Source organism: Equus asinus, chromosome 15, assembly GCF_041296235.1.
Source record: "Equus asinus isolate D_3611 breed Donkey chromosome 15, EquAss-T2T_v2, whole genome shotgun sequence".
NCBI lineage: Eukaryota > Metazoa > Chordata > Mammalia > Perissodactyla > Equidae > Equus > Equus asinus.
The window spans coordinates 39,748,467-39,767,278 of NC_091804.1; the positions used below are offsets into that span (position 1 = coordinate 39,748,467).

General features: G+C 48.3%; 1 protein-coding gene across 2 annotated transcripts in view; it reads left to right on the top strand.

Annotated features, from left to right (window-relative positions):
* PTPN1 (protein tyrosine phosphatase non-receptor type 1) overlaps positions 1-18,812 on the top strand; it is a 59,113-nt gene that overhangs the window by 34,579 nt on the left and 5,722 nt on the right. For both annotated transcript variants that reach the window (XM_070486129.1, XM_070486130.1), the window contains exons 2-5: positions 4,944-5,034; positions 7,907-8,007; positions 10,947-11,045; positions 16,855-16,992. In XM_070486129.1, coding sequence (XP_070342230.1) covers positions 4,944-5,034; positions 7,907-8,007; positions 10,947-11,045; positions 16,855-16,992 — 429 coding nt within the window. The remainder of the gene's footprint in view (positions 1-4,943; positions 5,035-7,906; positions 8,008-10,946; positions 11,046-16,854; positions 16,993-18,812) is intronic.

The window sequence follows — 18,812 nt, forward strand, 5'->3', positions numbered from 1 at the left end:
GAATGTTTGACATCTCTTAAATATGTTTTATTCTATCACATTTCTGAAATCTACACTAAGAACAGGAAGCAGGCTCTTAAAAAGCCAGTAAAGAGCTGGCTAGCGGAAGGAGGAGGGAGGGAAAGAATCTGTTCACTGTTGGCATATTTACTTTCCCACTAGTAAAATTTCCGACTTAGTACGATCCCATCTCTGAACTGCTGAGGCACATTTGGAATGATTCTTGAAATGGTCGGGGTTTTCGTTTAGGGAATGCTTCTGGGAACCTGTTTGATGGCACGTTCATTATTTCCTTTTTGGCTTGAGTCCTAAATTTACCCAGCATTCGTCTTCTCATTGGCAGCTTTAAGGCCGTTATTTTATTTTCTCAGTGTGGAAATTTTACATACTCTCTGGGTTATTTAATCTTGATCAGCATAATAAAAGATCTTCTAGGGATGTTTTATGCTTGTGGTGCAAGTCTCCTTAAGCTTGTTCGTTCGTCAGTAATTCGCTTTTTCTACAGCTCTTGGAAAATTAGCTCACCTTTGACACAGTTTTATAATATAGAAATCTTGTATTGCTGTTATTCTGTAAAGTTTTATGCTATAGTGGTCTATTTACTTTCTTCTAAACCACTATTATTTATTTACCTTTAACTTTAATGGTATTTTATCACTCCTCAATTTTAAGACTATAATCCTGGCATTTTATTTTCCTAAATGAAATACAAGTGCTTGTATTCAGAACATGCGTATATTTCCCATATGCCATTCTAAAGTAGAGAAACTCTTAAATGGGTATATTTTATTATTTGTAAATTATACCTCACAGTTGGTTAGAAAAACTTACTGAACCACACACTTAAGATCTGTGCATTTTACTCTATGGGTATACCTTAATTTTAAAATAGTATTGTGTGAATATGTCTTACTTTCCCAATATCTTTATTAAATGACATTGCCTAGTTTGACTTTCTCTCTCTCTCTTTTTTGTTTTCGGCACCAAAAAAGTACATATTGATAATCCTTTGGCTGAATACAATCAGTTGCACACTGTTATTGGTATTTTGGCCCTTATTTCCTCAGAGTGAATATTTGTTAGTTCGGTGGTTTATCCATATCAGTTATTTCTTCCATGTCAGTTGTTTCTTCCATCTTTACCCAGTCCCACCAGCGTGTTTCACCTCACGAGGCAGACCTCCCCCCAGTGCTGAATGCTGCCAAAGAATAAGGAGAACAACACATTTAAGACTTGGACTTTTATTCCTTCAAGTTATTTTTCTGGCTCCGCCGCATTTACCCAAAAGCTTAATCTGGTCCATAAATGATGTGACAGGTGCGTTACTACTGGATTTTGTTTAATCTTGGGTAGGTTTGTAATCCATCGACATGCTTTTAAATTGTTAGCTCTTCTCTAGTGTGAGTCGGAAACGCCTCCCTGCCATTTTGCAGTTTTTTAAATAGGTAGAATAGCAGACTGGGGCGATTCTCTTTTTCTTTTTTAATTCGAGTTGAACGTGCGCGTGGTTTCAGAAGTTCAGTAGTACCACAGTAGGTTTAGAATCAAGTCCAGGGTGTGCTGCCCACGCCCGCCCCAGCCCGTGCCCTCAGGCTTTCTCCTCACAGTGACCGTTTGCAACCCCGAGCTGCCGAGTCCAGCTTGTGTTTGTCTCCATCCTTCTAAGAAAGATGTTGCTCTTCTGATGCGCTCATTTAGCTCTTTACTAGGGCAGCCGTCCCGTTCTTACGTTCTTACGTTGCCCTTCTGCTCTTCCTCCCCTTCCTCTCCTCCCAATATGTTACACTTCGTGGTTGAAACAGTGTTCCTTATTTACGTTATTTGCCTATGCACATAGTCACCGATGGTGTTGTACTGTAGTGTTTCCTTTTTAAAAATTCTCCTGTACTAATAATTGCCCTTTTTTTCGTTTGCATAGTTTTCTTTATACCTATTGGTAATTCTTCCCGTATCTTCTTGTGGCCTCTCAGAACAGTTTTCCACAAGGTCAGTCGGCACTGTCCAATAGAAATACAAAGCAACCCACATATATAATTTTACCTCTTCTAGTAGCCACAGTACAAAGATAAAAAGAAGCAGATGAAACTGATAAGATAGTTTACTTAACCTAATCTGTTAACAATGTTATCTCAACAAATAATATTTAAAATATTTGAGATATTTTACTTTCCTTTTTTAGTACTGTCATCAAAATCCGATGTGTATTTTTTTTTTTTTTGAGGAAGATTAGCCCTGAGCTAACTACTGCCAATCCTCATTTTGCTGAGGAAGCCTGGCCCTGAGCTAACATCCATGCCCATCTTCCTCTACTGTATACGTGGGACGCCTACCACAGCATGGCTTGCCAAGTGGTGCCATGTCCGCACCCGGGATCCGAACCGGCTAACCCTGGGCTGCCGAGAAGTGGAACGTGTGAATTTAACCACTGTGCCACCAGGCCGGCCCTCAATGTGTATTTTTACACTTGCACAGCATCTCTTTTCAGACCAGCCACATCTCAAGTGCTCTCGATAGCCACGCGTGGCTCGTGGCTGCTGCATTGGACAGAGCAGTTTCGGGTGGTGGCTCAGTTCATTGTTTGCTTGGAGACGTCTATCCTGGAGACGGCCATGCTCCTGTCTGGGTTGAGGTCCAGAGGCCTGCCTCACACAGCTGGCGTCTTTAGACTGCCTTTGCTTTGCTTCTCCATTGGGTTCCTGATTTCCTGTGTTTCAGGTCTTCTCCTCATTCCTCTCTGGTAGTTTCGCTACGTCACGGGTGGTATGGTGGACGCATCTCTCTGTCAAGTCATACTGCTCTGGTCTGGCCTGCTTGCCTCCTGGGTCTGCACATAGTTGTCATCCTGGGAGCTCCTCCCTTCACAGTTCTTGTGGAAATTTCCTTTGCCTTTGCCCTCGTATCAGATTTTTTTTCTCTTGTTTATTTTATAGCTTTCTCTTTCTTGGTTTATTTCTTCCCTCAGGTGGAAGACATGCTGCCGTGGATTGCCGAGAAAAGGAGCATGGGAGGGAGAGGTTTTGAGACCTTGCACATCTGGAAGTGTTTTCCTTGTACCCTCTCACTTGATGATTATTGGGCTGGATGTAGAATTCCAGGTTGGAAGTCATTTTTCTTCACAATTTTGAAAGCATCGCTCCATTGCCGTCTGCTTTCACTGAATCTGGCAAAGTCTGAAGCCGTTCTGATCACCTTATCCTTTGAAAGTGAACTCTTTCTTTTTCCTGGAAACCTGTAGGGTATTCTCTTTGAGGGGTTCTGGAGTTGCACATTAGTGTGCTTCAGTGTGGGTCTGTTGTTATCATCATGATGAGCACTTGATGGGTCTGGAAGAGTTCCTTGAATTGTTTTTTGATGTTTTCTTTCCTTGTATTTTGTTTTCCCTAATTTTATATTATTGTGTGTGTTTTTGTTGGGGGGGGGTTGGCTTTAATTTCTGGGAGAATTCCCTGTACCTTTATCTCCTGACTCTTAATTAAGCTTATCAATTCTGCTGTCTTGTTTTCAAGTTCCAAATGACATTTTTGTTACATCCTGTTCTTAATTCATGGATACAATATCTTTTCTTATCTTTCTGAGTATATTAGTAATATATGTTTTTTAAGCTTTCTTTTCTTTGCAGTTTATTTCCTGCAAGAGGCGTTTTTCCTGTTTTATTTTTCTCGTAAATCGCTATTATATTAAAGGCTTTCCTCCTGCATCTTGCGCTCAGTGATTGCACGTGCACGATAAAGCGCAGGGGCTTACAAGGCAGCTGGAGAGCTCGGAGCAGGTGGAAGGTGCTGCCTCCTGATCTACTTTTTTCAGAAAATAAATCTCTAGATTTCTGGAGAGGCGTAAGGCAGCAGTCACCCAGCAGCACAGAGGGGTGGTAGGGGGAGGTGGGGGGGGACCCAGCTCTTCTCAGACAGCTCCACCCCATCCCCTGCCCTGAATGCCACCTCTCCTTCCCGAGGGCAGCTCTTCTGAGCCTCGGGGGGGATTCTGCGGTGGAACCCAGGCTGGTTCTCTGTATTCTCCACTGCCGGCTTGTGATTGAGCTTTCTCAGACCTGCCAACTACTAATCAGTCTGATTTCCAGCTTCCAAAATTCTGGTGCTGTTGTCTTCTCTCCTGTTTTCCCCTCATGGGTTTGCCTTTCTTTTTTTTGTAAATGTTGTAAAATATACATTACATAAAATTACCATTGTAACCGTTTTTAGGTGTACAGTTTAGTGGCATTAACTATAGTCACCTTGTTGTGCAGGTTTATCTTTGAATAATAATAAAATGCAAATTAAACAGGACAGATTTTTACTGTGATCATGGTGATGTTTTAGGAGAGCAGAATGCCCTAAGTATCCCCAGTCCAGCATGAGGCGTGCTGCGCGTCTCCTGTGGTCCAGGTGCCCCCTCTCTCTGACAGTTTGGTGTAATGGGATTTCTTTACCGTCTCCTAGGAAAGCAGTTGGATAGTTTGTTGGCATAAACGTGCATTTTATCTGCTCCTAACCACTGTAGCTTTACAAAGGCTGCAGGTGGAACTCCCAGGCGCGACATTCAAGGCTCTCCGAGATCTGGCCTGCCTGCCTTTGTGCTCCCGCCGGCTGGCACTGCCCCCGCCAGCCCACTCACTGTTCCTGCAAAAGGAGTGAGCTCCAGCCCCCGGGCCTTCGCTGTGCTGGCTGTTCCCGACTGAAGCGCCCCCTCCCTTGCTGTCTGCCTGCCCTCTTCCCGTCTTTCCAGCTCCCAGGCCTCTGGTTGTTCCTCTTCTGGTTTCCTCCCATGACCTTGCACATGCCTCGGAGTTATCAGCCTGCTTTTCCAACACTGCCCGGCTCCCTTTGATGTCCCTTTCTGCACTGGGTCTTCCTCGGTGCCTGGCACATGGGCCACGCTCGGTTAAATGTCTGGATGAATTACTGCTGCCAGAGATTTCCAAAGAACTCTTTATCCTTGTTTTGTAGGATATCCGACATGAAGCCAGTGACTTCCCATGTAGAGTGGCCAAGCTTCCTAAGAATAAAAACCGAAACAGGTACAGAGATGTCAGTCCCTGTAAGTATTCACATCGCCATTACTGGTCTCGCTGCTTCCATTGCGTCGGTTCCTCTTGCTGCAGGGCCTCCCGGTCAGGAGCCCTGGGGCTGGTAATACATCGATAGCAGTAGAGGTTTATGACTTGATTGTTTCCTATAATAAACGCATTAGAGACTTAGAGAAATGGTTATGTTTCCACCATTGTTGAAGGGTAAGGTTTCAGTTTCTGGAAAATTCAGCTAAGTTCAAAGCACTTTTAACTTTGAGTATTTTCGTGATGAATCATTTTCCTACCAGCTGAAGCAGAGTACAGCGAGCATAATAGAAGCTTTTCTGGATGATTCAGCAACAGTGCTGTTAGACCCAGAGCAGTGTGTTGAAACGTAATGATGCCCTGCACTGGCATGAGGGGTGGGAGCCATTCACCCCTCTACTGAAGATGCAAGTCAGCTGTGCCTATTGAGTCCTCCCCACCCCACCCTACTCACCACCGCCATCATCACTTTTCTAGCGCTTTCCTGCCATTAGCTCTCATTGTGCCTGTCAGAATTTGTATAAAGCAAGAAAAACTGGAGCTGAGTAAAGGACATGAACTTGGGCTGTCTCTTCTAAGCCACAGAGGACTTTTTGACTCACCTCCAGGGTTTTTAGACGTTGTCACTCACTGAGGGGTTGTAGGTGCCGACATCACCCACGGCAGTGTTATCTGCTGGGGACACAGAAGATTCAGTGGGTTATTTCTCAGACAGGTGCTGCCTGCATGCCGGCTAAAGCATGCCACACCCGCGGCTGCGGCCGAGTCAGCTGTGTGTCCCACCCTGAGTTGTACAGTGCCCGGGTTCCTGGGAGGGAATAAGGATGGACCCAGACTGGGACCAGGCAGTCTGCGTCTGCCTGCTGCCACAGTTCCCTGCCAGGGTCACATCTCAGCCTGCTGCTTAGCACTGTGGGACTTTGGGCAGTTTGTTCTCTTCTCTGATCTTCAGTAAAATAGGAGTCACACCAATCTCAGGACTGTATGAAGATGAAATAAAATAACTTCAGCCACTTGGCCCAGTGTCTGGCTCCTAAATGTTGGCCGTGGTTGAGATGGCTGTTAACCGAAGGTACACGCCAGGCACGTCTGAAGTGCAATTCGAGGTCATCGAGCGACACCCGATAGTGCCGCAGCCGCCGGGTAGCTCGCACACTCGAGTTAGCGTGGCTGGGCTGTGGCACCTCATAGGTTTTATTTTAAAAAAAAACCTCTCCCCAGGTGATTGTGCTGTGAGCCCTGGCCAGCTGCTCTGAGGTGGCAGGAAGGCTTGCTGTCTGTGTCTTTCACATGGTGCCAGGGGTACCCCGGGCCTCAAGCTCTGCTGTACTTACTCTGAATTAGGCAGTAATGTTGTCTTTAATATGCCTTTGCTACATTTTGATCAGTGCTCATCTGAATGATTTCGTGAACCAGTTCATGAACCAGAGATAAAACAGCAGTTATTTCCAGAGAAACAGTTCCCAAACTTTTTCACCCCCAATCTCTCTCCTCATATTTGTCTTTTTCTCCCCTACCTCTACTCTCCAATAGAAAGTCATTTGCTTTTAAGCTTATGAGGGAAATGGGAGAATGGCTCCAGGTGGAAGGTGAGCTCACTGTCTCCCAGCACTTGGAGGGTGAGCTGTTCGCCCAGGCCCCTCAGTGCTGTTTGAACCCACTCGCGAAACCCACCCACGCCGGTCACATAATCTTTTTGAGATCCCTAATCTCCATGACCCACTTAAATATTATCCACGTGTTTCAATTTGTATTAACCATCTCTGATGAGAAACATTATTCCAACTGGTAGCTAATTTTCAAAAACATCTCTTTGGAATCTTTTAGAACAGAAAACCCAAAACTACTCATCCCCATGAACTTCTCCTTCCCACTGGGCTAGGGGAGAGGGTACTGTTTATGGTGGTCACCTGAGTTTGTCATCCCTTGTGGTGTACCAGAAATAGGAATACCCACCTGCTCTTGTTAGGACAAGGAAGGTGGCCCCCAGGGAACCATTGCTTTTGTGACACAGTCTTAGTAAAAAAAAAAAAGGAGGGGGGTGGGCTGTGCTTTTTCGGTAACCTGGAGCAGACTTTCCAAATGAGAGTTTATTTTTAAAAACTATTCTGAAAGCTACATTTAATATACTTTAGATTTTAGATTCAGAGTTTATTTTGTCTAGTTAAACTCTCTTCGAAATATCTTTGATCATGACAGGTTCTGAATTTGAAAGATTTAGAATCAGTAAAGTATATTATACTTGAACTTTTAAAAAACCTTGTATAAAGGAATTCAGAGTAGGACTTCGCACACTGCTGTATACTTGGGTCACTTAATCTTTCCACTGTTAGACATAGGTTAGGCTGAGTTGTGATTACAAATTCTGCCTACCATAGCTCATTGGACCAACTCGAGCTCTGGGGACTAGGTAGAATTTTTAGTGGATTTTGTTTCCTTTTAAAGATTAAAGCCACTATATTTTTTACCCTATTAGAAGTCTGTGTTAGGCATTAGAGAACAGATCCTTTGACACCCTCTCCCCCAGCCTACCAAGTTGGGGGGACGGTAGTAAGTATCATAGGAAGATATGACCTAAGAACAGATTTCCCAAATAGGACATAATCCATGTTTTAGTATATTTTATCTCTGTTGCTATTTGTTGTTAAGTTTCAAACACTTCAAAAACCTTTCTGAAAATCCTAGTGATCCCCATGTTGATGACTAATCTCGGTTAAAACAGCACAGCCTCAGGCAGTGTGAACACCTTTAATGCCACTGACTCACCTTCTTTGCTTTCCCTGTGGGGTGCACTGCCTGTGTAGACCCCCAGGTCCCCCAGGATTATTAAGCTCTGAGGTCTGCTTTGCCTTTCAGTTGACCATAGTCGGATTAAACTACATCAAGAAGATAACGACTACATCAATGCTAGTTTGATAAAAATGGAAGAAGCCCAGAGGAGTTACATTCTTACTCAGGTAAACGGATTGCCCGAGGTTTTTACTCCTTTTCGCCTTGCTTGATGTCACCCTGCGAGCGCTGTTATCCATGCTGCAAACAAAACCCGCCACACCCTTGCGAAGGTCAGGTTCAGACAACGCAGGAAAGCAACAAGGAAGGAAAAAATCTTCTTCAGAGACTCTCTTTGGTTATGACACTAGTCTTTTCTGGGAAGTATGACATTACTGGGCTTACAGAAAACAGCATTAAGGTTCCAGAATTGCCTGTGGTCTGTGGACGGAGGCAGCAGACCCATGGCTAGAGAAGGCCTGTGCCTGTATCGGCTCTGTAAGGATTCGCCACAGAGCGTCGAGTGCCTCTCACGGATGCCTGAAAGGGTGAGTGGGAGGTCAGGAACAGTTGCCCAGGTGCCATTCAGAATTCCTGGGCATGGTCCTCATTCTTTGGCCCAGAAAAAAAGCATCATTAGATTACAAGAACAAACATGCAACATCCTTTAAAAGTCCCATTGGCTTTTGGCATCTTTGTGGGGAAAAAATCATAAAAGTGGTATAATAATTGACCTTCTTATGAAATACTTACTGGTATATGACCCAAAGACCATGAGTATCTGAGAATGGGGATAAACGAGTTTCTTTTTAATTAATTTTCTCATGTCTTAATCTGTTACCTGTAAGTTGTTCTGAAGAGTCTAAATTTCTCTCTTTTTTAAATCATAATTTTTGTTTTCTTATTCCACATCAGTTTGGGTTATAGGGTGATTTGAACATTATCATTGTGCTTAATATTTGGAGATTAAAGTGATGATGAAGCCAGAAAGCACTGTGAGCAAAGGCTGCTCTGGGGCAGGGGTCTAGATCAGGGCATGTCCACGTGGCCCTTCTTCTCCGCCCCTTTCTGTCCTGTCCCCAGCTCCTCTCCTTCCATGACCACAGTCGGCCCAGGAGGCTCCCAGGCAAGGTATAGAACGTCAGCCATGCTGTGTTCAGTCCTGGGGGCCATTGAGTCAATTCTTGGTATACGAATAAGGGGCAGGCCTTTACCAGGCCCTCAGGCCATGGTCTTCCCAGCACTTCCGGGTGGCCTTGGGTGGAATAAGGATGAAGATCCCTGGTGGAGGCAAGCTGCTGGGAAGAGGTTGAGGCAAAAATGGCTTCTTGAGAACTTCTCTTTTCGGAAGAGTCAAGTCTTACTTCCTGATTTCAGCCACTCAACTTTGGTGTGGGGTCAGGAAACCCGAAGCAGAGAGAAGCAAGGTGTGTGAAGTCCAGGGGAGCCGTAGGAAAGTCATGGAGCCCTTTACACCACTGCCCCTGACCCCTGCCCTGGGACTGACTTGGCACGTCGGAAGTTCTGTCTGTCTTCTCAGGTGGTTCCACACGTGGATCTGGCTGCTCTCGTGGCCTCCCCTTACCCTAGGATTTACGAAAGGAGTCAAAGCAGCCTGACCCCCAAGTTGTAGCCCTGGACAGTATGACTGAAACATTTTCCAAGACACAAAAGCAAGAAAGCCCTGCCTATTTTTTATTTTCATTGTGTTCATGATGTAAGTCTGTAGTCTCACTCTTTGAAGCCAGAGGTGTAGCAGCATAGAGGGTAATGTCAGAGGTGCTGCCTTCACCTACCCCGTGAAGTGTTGGCTAAGTCTGTGTGTGTCCTTTTAGATCTTATGTGATTTTTAATTCCTCAGGCCCGTTCTAAACTGGGGTGATGTTGGGGAGTAGGGCAGGTGACAGTCTAGTAACTGCTGAGAGTCACAGCTGTGGGAGGGCCGGTGACAGGGCCCATGTGATTCCTGCCTTCCAGGAGCCATTTTTCTGTTAACTGGGGGGAAAGGGATGCACACGTAACCCCTGTTGTCTGGTCCCTGCTGCACGCATGTGTAGAGTGCGGACTTTTTGGCTCAGGCAGCGAGTCCAAGATGAGTTCAGGGAAGAAAGTGGGGAGGCGCTGAGGGCTCTGCGGTCGAGGGAAGTGTGGGGAGGCTCAGAGGGAAACGCTGTCCACAATAAGGAGAACTGAGAGGAAAAGAGGTGAGAATGGAAACCATTTTAGAAGTGGTGCTGGCTGGGGGAGGGGACACGCTCTGATGTGTGGGTGATAGATGATGTCCCTTCCAGGCAGCACTGAAAGTTGAGAGAAGCTCAAGGCATCCATACCCTTGTATCCACTGAACATCTCTGCCCGTCGCCAGGTGGGCTGGAGTGAGAGGACCAGCTGCTCGGCATGTGCCCCGCCATGCCCTGGCAATACCATACTCCTTGGGCAGCCTGACTGACCATTTGTGTGTCCACATCTCTGATGTCCCATGGTCCAAGGATGAAGGCTGTCTATGGTCAAGGTCGCCATTATTAATAGTAATAATAATAGCTAACATTGTATTGGGTGTTTACTGTGTTCCAGGTACTGTGGTAAGGCCTTTATATGTATGAACATAGTTAATTTTCAAAACCCTCTGAGTAGGGGCTATGATTAGTCAAGGGAGATGGGTGGAGAAAGTGAGGCATGGAGAGGTGAAGTGACTTGTCCAAGGTCACACAGATGATAAGTGATTGGAGCTGGGACTTGCATGCCAGAAGTGTCGCTGTTGATCATTTCCCCATCCCGCCTCTCGCTGGCCCCTGGTAGTTTTGTCCAGTATTCTCCGCACCCTTTGGGGTGGATCTCAGTGGAGCCCCTCAGCCGGCGAGCCCAAACCAGAAAGCAGAATCAGCGTGTTCTCTCCTCTGTCCGTCAGCCCCAAACCAGCCCTGAGAAGTGGAAATGACCTTTCACTGTGTGTTAGAAAATAGGATTGTGGTTACTCACCACTAAGCAGGGAAAGGTGGGTCCCTGTCCCATCCTCAGCCCCCACTCTGCCTAAAGGCACTATCATTCCCTCGCCTCTGATGGTGAGCTCACACTGAGTACATTGTTGTGAAAAGGGGCATGTACTTTGTGGATTGTGTGTTTGCAGGGCCCTTTGCCTAATACGTGCGGTCACTTTTGGGAGATGGTGTGGGAGCAGAAGAGCAGAGGTGTCGTCATGCTCAACAGAGTGATGGAGAAAGGCTCGGTGAGTCATGGGTTTATCTACTATTTCTGTCACTGTTTGTACGTCAGTCCATAAGGTTTAATGCTTTTGCCTGAGTTTATTTCTTTGAATTGTTTTTATATTTCTTTCTTTCTTTTTTTTTGGTGAGGAAGATTAGCCCTGAGCTAACATCTGTTGCCAATCTTCCTCCTTTTGCTTGAGGAACATTGTTGCTGAGCTAACATCTGTGCCAGTCTTCCTGTGTTTTGTGTGGGATGCTGCCACAGCATGGCTTGACAAGCGGTGCTGGGTCTGTGCCTGGAATCCGAACCTGTGAACCCCAGGCCGCCAGAGCAGACATGAACTTAACCGCTACACTGCTGGGCCAGCCCCAACTTTTATATTTCTTTTACATAGTCTTTTTCATAAGAAAAATTTAAAGAGGCCATATATAAATGCATGTTTATTGTAAACAAGCCAGATAAGTAAGAAAAAAGAGAGAAAAAAGTAAAGTTGCCCTTGACGCGTCGCCCCCCAGAAGGAGTCCCTCTGCAGAGAGTGATGTGTCCTCCTCACACCTGCGGTCCCTGTGCTGCTGCCATTGTGTTACAGAGCTGTACACGCACAGTTTTATTCTGAAAAGAAGTTTCTGCCGTATTTGCCTCCTGCCTGCTTTTCTGGCTGGTGTAAGTGCCTCCCATCGACTGAGCCGTGGGAGCAGCTGGACTCTGGGTTCGCTTCTGTAAAACCCTGGGTTCTTGGCTCCTGGTCACACCTCTTCAATGTGGACGTTGTCCGCTTGTACGTTTACTGCAGGATTTGTGACATCCGTCGTTCCAAGTTCTTTGTAACTCTTAAAGCATACCTGGGGATGGGGTGGACCACAGGTGTACCTTTGTTCAGGCCACCACCCCACGTGCGTCTGGCCCAGTCTCACACCTCTTGCCAGCTGAAAACCCTGCTGGGGCTCCCCGCTGCCCTCCAGGATGTACGTAACGTGGCTGCAGGGCACAGCCTGGTTGGGCCCTGCTTAACCCAGACCCCACTCTCACACCTCCAAGTGCAAACTCCAGTCAGAACAAACTTTTCTTTCAGTTTCTTGCCGTATTCTCTTGGCTGAGGCTCTGAATCCCAGTGCCCACCTCACTCCTCTTCTGGGTGTCCTCGATTGCTTCCCTTGGCCCGTCTAGGGCTGGTGCTCTCCCTTCCCACATGTCTCCCTCTGCGGGCTTGCCTGTTAAAGGCCTGTCTCCCGTGTAAGACTGTGTCCGTGTGCAGGGCGCAAGTGTGACCGTCAGCATGGCGAATAGACGCCACGTCCCTGCTGCCCGAGTCCTTCCTCCGCCGCCAGCACCGCCAGCACTTCCAGGCTCTCCAGCCTCAGAAGTGGAGGCCCCAGAAGAAGGCGAGCTGAGGACTGTGGAGACTGACAGGAGCGGAGAACGGGGTGTGCTGGCCCTGTGCTCCCTGGGCCCCACGGGGCACCGTTCTCACGGCTGTCCTGGCCACTTCGGGACGCACACGTGCCTTCCCTGTAGAATGTGAGGGCTCCACGGAAGCCACGCCTCCAAAGGAAGCCCAGTCGTGGCCCTAGAGAGTGAAAAGGCAAGTGCGGAGGAGGAACACATGGAAGGAAGCCTCAGCAGGGGATGCGAACGCTCAGAGCTGCCCCCGCCGCCCCAGAGGGCGAGTGGTCCTCTCATAGCAGCACTGGCTCAAAACCCGGGGTTTTGCCTGGGACCCCTTTTCTTAAAGGGAAGTATTTATTTGCTCAATAATAATAGATAAAGAGCTTGCCTGGTTGGTCAATTGATGAAATAATGTTTCTTGTCTTAGAAAAAAATTTGTTCAGTGAAAGTGGTTTTTATTTTTTCTGCTTCAGTGGCTTCCTTAGTAAAGTGCGAAGTTGCAGATGTGAAGCGAACCCCCCAACACCACTCCTGTCAGCAATTTTGAATAAAGAGACAAAGCGTTAGGTCCCCAGCATGCATCCTCTCCCTCACGGGAAAGGGAGATGTGGCGGCCATGCAGGCGTCAGCTCACCGGGTGCTCAGGCTCTGGGCCTCCGCTCCGCTGACGCTGGGGCTGGCCCGCTCCCAGGGGCTGGCCTGGGCCTTGGAGGATGCGCAGCAGCATCCCTGGCCTCCACCCACGAGACGCCTGGGCACCTCCACCCCCATTTGTGGCAACCAGAAGTGTCTGCAGACATTGTCCAGCATCCCTCAGAGCCATACCTGCCCCCAGTTGAGAACTACTGTTCTAGATGGTATGGAGGGTTGAGAGTTTTAAAGCAAGGCTGACTTATTCAAAAATCATGGATGGTAGCATTTGCTTTTTATTTATTTGTGTGTTGCTAAAAGCTCAGGTAAAGCCTCTTTGCTATTTGCACGTGGCTTGCTGTAGCTACTGTTGTCATAGTCCAGCAGAGAGCAGTGTCCTGGCGCTGTAGCTCCTGTTCCTCACCAGCCTTCCTCAGTGTCTCCCATCCCAGGCTGACCGTAAATGGACCACAGATCCATGGTGACGACCTTTTCCCTTGGGTTGCCGTGTTGGCCGTGAGGAAAACATGATTGGTTGGTTTTATCATAGTTCACTGCAGTAATGTGACAGTGGCCCCTGTTTTCCTTTGTAACTACTCTTTCTCCTCAGTCATGTGGGCGTGCCAATTGGCATGAAAAGCAACATATGCTACGAGATTCTTGCAGTTGCCTTGGGATCAACATTTTCGATTCGGCGTCGGCATCAGCACCACCGTGAGGGCTGACTGGGAAAAGCCAGCAGAAGCTGCAGCATCCTGTGTGCTCAGCTAATCTGATTACAGGCTGGCTGCGGCCCGTGGGGAAAAGCAGCCTGCAGAGTGTTTGCATTTAGTGCATACTTGTTTTCTGGTTTCCATCCTTCACCAAATAGTGTAGGATGTCCCGCTCTTATTTTTGGCAAACCTGCCTCTTACCCTTTTGGGACCCCATGCTTCCTGGAAAACAGTTGTGCAGACAGTGATTGTGTGGTTAGATTGGGGTCATCCAAGCGGCTAAAGTTCTCGTTGGTTTGGTTTTAAAATTGCCTTGCGACTGTGATTGTGGAGTGCCTACGTGTGTAAGGGTTGGGGTTGTTGAGGCGGGAAAGAAACTAGACGGGCGTAACTTGTCCTTGCAGAAGCATCACCGTGCCTCTCCTAGAGCCCCGAGTAAAGATGCCGTTTGGTTTCAGGTGCTTTGGTGCCCAAGGCTCTGGGCTTCTGTCACTGGTACTCAAGCCTGGTCCAGCTCTCTCCTGCTCTGCCTAGTTCTGTTCGTCGTTCTTTCAGAAAACTGAGTCATCCGTCACAGAGTCACCCCAGATGACTTGCATAGATGTTTTTTCAGATTGCCTGGCTGTTTGTTTCAGAAGGCCCCAGGACACGCTCTCTCTCACACGTCCGCCTTCATGGTGGTAACGGCAGCTGTGACAGACACCAACGTGTTGGCATTGCCACATTGCTGTTTGGTGCCAACCCAAGACGTGCCTCTGTTTGAATCCTCGTGAAGGCCTGCTTTCTAGTAAAGTCAGTCTCCTTTTCAGGTCGGGATGTGCCACTGTAATAGGCTAGCAAGAAGAGCGATCTTGGGCTTATTTTTTTGTTTTATATTCTGTGTTTAAAACAAAAATTTCTACAGGAAATGATAGAGAGCAGAGCGGGGCACGTTACTGTAGATGCCTAAGAGTTCTTAAAAATAAATATCAGTTGATTGACACTTAGTGTGTGCCAGAATTCCTCAGTTGCAGAGTTCCAAAGTCGTGGTCTTACCCGGATTACGGAGGTTATTAGGCTTTTTATTTGGTTTTGAAAGTGAGTGCCTGCCTGCTGGAGGTGGCGTTGATGACTCGGCCCGCTGCCTGGGAGACGGGAACACATGGCCTCTGCTTCGGCAGCCGCTGGCCTTTGCCCCTGCTTCGCTTCAATCTCCCTCTGCTTGCTGCATTGGGTGCCCACCCCGGTGCCTGCCGGGGCAGTCTCTTTATTTCTGGGGTCTTAAGGCATTACACAGGTGTAATTATTTCAAGTGTAGAAATAAATGCATGCTTTAAGGGTCTTCAGAAGCCTTGCCCTCAGCTGCCCCACCCACTGTGGCTAAGCATGGGATCTTGCCGTGTCATTTGTTCTTCCGTGTCCCAAGTGGCAGAATTGCCTCAGTGCCGACAGATGGGCCCCACACCAGGGCTTCATCTCTGCAGCTCATCATCAACGTAGGGAAGTGACGAGTGGAGCTGGCCAACACTTTCAGACAGGCCTGTGGCCAGGGTCTTTAGAAAGCCCTCTTGCCTTCTGTTTGGGGACCGTGAGTATGGTGCTGTGTTGGCATCACACTCTGGTGTTGTTTGATTTGTTTCTCTCCTTTTGCTTTTGTGTTGTTTCTGGGCCGCGGGCAGCTTCAGTAGAGCAAGACTGATGGGCATTGGTGGTTCCATCTCCGCCGCCTTGAGAGCCTCCTGGTTCCTGTGTCCCAGATGATGCTGCCAGTTCCTGGCCTGCTGCCAGGCGGCTGTGGTCTGGGCCTCCACTGGCTCCTCCGCTGCTCCTCTGAGACTGGCTGCTTTGCAGGCACTGGCTGGGAAATCCTGGTTATCCTTTAAAACACGCCTCTGTCAGAGGCCACTTCTTCCTTAGAGCCTTCCCTGATCTCTCTTGCCCTGTAACCTCAGCCGGCCTGAAACCTTTACTTCCTCTGAATTCCCATGGCACATCCATAGCGTTCCCCCAGCCGCCTTGTCCCTGCTGGGCGTGAGCAGTCTATCCTGACAGACAGGCCGGTCCTGGAGGGTCTGCCTCCACCTACTGTGGCATTTCAGGCACCATCGTCCTTTGCCCCAGAGGAGGTAATGCAGTGGATGAGTGCATGTTGAATTCTGACTGTCTTGAATTTGTACCATTTACCAAAGAGCTTTTCACACGCTGATAGTTCGTTTGCTGGAAGTCTGACGTCTTTGAGGTCTCCTCTGTCAGGGCGTGTCGTCCGTCCTTCTGGCTCAGCGACCTGGCGGCCAGCCCCCATCTGCCTGTTGTCTTCGTCCAGAGCAGTCAGAGCAAGCAGAGATGCCTGGGTAGCTGCTGCAGACACTTGGCTCAAGCAAAGTATGCCACAGACTTGAGTCAAATTTTCTTTCTTAAACTCTAAACTAAACCAAATCTTTGGGAGTTTGCTTGCTTTAAAGAAAAAGCTAGTTACATTTAAATCAAGACCATCCAGTAGTTTCTGAAATTATTAAAGTAGAACTTTGGAAGTATTTTTCTGAAGTGAACCAACCAGAATGAATGGGCAGGTGGGGCCATGGGTGGTCCCGAGCTGTGGCGGAGCCCTCCCCAGGCCTTCTCTGAATGGTAGTCTGCATTCGACCCCAGCCCTTCACCCATCCGAAGGGTTTCACCTGCATTCTCCTCTAGTCTTGTTTTCCATTAGCCTGTTATTTTCCCAGGGTAGAGGGTCTACACCATGCTATCAGCCCTCAGCGGGGTCTTGGTGATCTTTGAAATGGCAACATAGTAGGTTGTGAGAGACTAGACCTGTGTGCAGTCTGGCTTCACTCATCGATGAGAAGGAAAGGGTCAGACCTCGAGGTGCCTCATTGCCTGCAGAACCGGGGAGCAGCTGGCTTGCAAGTCTGAGCCCCGCCTGCACAACTCACTCTGGCTGGATCTTCACGCGCCCCTCCCGTCTCCCCTCCAGGCAGAAGGTTATGCTGCTGGTGACGTCCAAGGTCAGGAAACCCTAGGCCTTCAGGTTATCATGAAGTTCGTGGAAGGTACTCTGAACCTCCTGTCATAGGAAAACAGTGCATTGCTCACAATAATTCCTGTTCTTTTCTCTCCTAGTTGAAATGTGCACAGTACTGGCCACAAAAAGAAGAAAAAGAAATGATCTTTGAAGACACAAATTTGAAGTTAACGTTGGTCTCTGAAGACGTTAAGTCGTATTACACAGTGCGACAACTGGAATTGGAAAACCTTACGGTGAGTGTGGCCTGCACCAAGTGCCTCCGATGGTTACTCGCGGATGGGTCCACTCCCTTGGGTGGTATTGCCTAAGGCCAGTTCCTTGAGTTTTGTGTACCCTGAGCAAGACGTGGCTTGGGCACTGTGCTGAGCAGAGCTTAGCTGCCGCTTGCTAGGGGACCGGGGTGCTGGGGGCGCAGCGGGCTTAGGTCCTCCGTCTCCGTGGAACTCTCTCTCAACTTCAACACCTACTTAACACCAGTGCCCAAGGAAAAGGGAGCTGCCCACCTAAAACTTACCTGTTCCTGCCTTTGCATCTGTGGAGGGACCAAGGGGCGGCCTGCAGGGGAAATCCCAGCAGAGCGTGCTGCCTTCCCTCACTGTCCCCAGGCTCTTTAGACAGCGGCCGGGAAGAAGGGCCCTCCAGCCCAGGCTGGCTGCTTTCATAGCCAGGGTAAGTTTTGTAGGTGAGGTCTTGGGTTTATTTGTTGTGGGAAGGATTTGTAACACCAGCTGCTGGCTGTCATTAAGGGTGGTCTTGGAATGTGACAGGGCACTGTGCAAAGCAGCAGCACCCCGGAAGGCCCTGCCTGTGAAGATTCTGAATAATTCACCCAAGCCACCACTGAGGAACCATGCCAGTACCGGGAACTGGGGAGGGGAGCTCAAGGCGGCTCCTGGGGCGTCCTCAGACACGGTCGTCGGCCACTACGCTCTGGAACCCAGCCAGCTTGATTCTTGGCTGCCATATCAAACTGTCAGACTTTGGGCAAGGCATGTCACGTCTCATGGAGTCTCGGGTTCCTCTCTGTCAAATGGGAGGGGTGACGGATGTGAAGTGTGGGAGCAGGAGCCAGCTCAGGGTGCGCACGCAGGAAGGGTTGGCAGGCCCCAGCAGGGAGAAGGAGCTGGGGCCACTCAAGGAGCAGTGCAGGTGAACCGTCCAAGCGAAGGTGGGGCGCTGGTAAGGCCGCGGTGGGGCTCTGGGCTCTGGTGAAGAGTAAGGTCTCTTCCGAGCTGTGTTCACATCTTAGTTTTCAACTTACTGCTCGGTAGTCATCGTGACTCCTGCTGTTGAATCAGTGGTTGAAGTAAGGTGGCGGACTTTGCACAGATCACTGCACAGGAGAGAAGAGGTTAAGACCATATGGCGTCTGAGGAATGCCATGGCGCAGGGGGTCTGAGTGCCCTCTGCTCTCCGGGCCAGTGCTGGAGCTGAGCCCTGCCGGCCGCGCGCAGAGGGCTAGGGCCTGATCGATGGAGGCATTTCAGAAATAACCTTGACGGTGTGTTGGAATGTGCCTGGAGGATCATGGAGTAGACTTTTTTTAATGCTTTTTAGCATTTGCAAGCGTGACATGTTAAGAATGACTTCTGGTAAATGCAAGGAAATTTCTCCTGCTCATTGAGGGAGACGGACTTGGGGCCGAGCAGAAGATGTTGATGCTGTTCGCGTGGCGGGGCCCGCGCAGCTGCTCGGAGGCTGTGATGTTAGGAGAAAGTGTTCGCGCTAGCAGACTTGGTCTCTAAAATGTCTGTTCTCAGACGTGTGTCTCTGTTCAAGCACAGGTCTGGAGTGAATTCCTGGAGAAAGAAGCAGGCAAGTGTGAGGGGAGTCTAAACAAGAGATAACCCACACCTTTTTAAGGACTAAAAGAAAGACTGAGCTTTTGGCATGTTTTCTTATTGAGTTTTTTAAAATATATTTGTAAGTGCTTTTCTTTCTCTAGAAAATAGAAGAGGCATTTCTCTTTTAAGACATTAAAGTATAAGGAGATCGTTTCCTAAGGAGGAAAGAGTAGAATCGCTTAGTGTGATCCCATAAATCATCCTGCCGT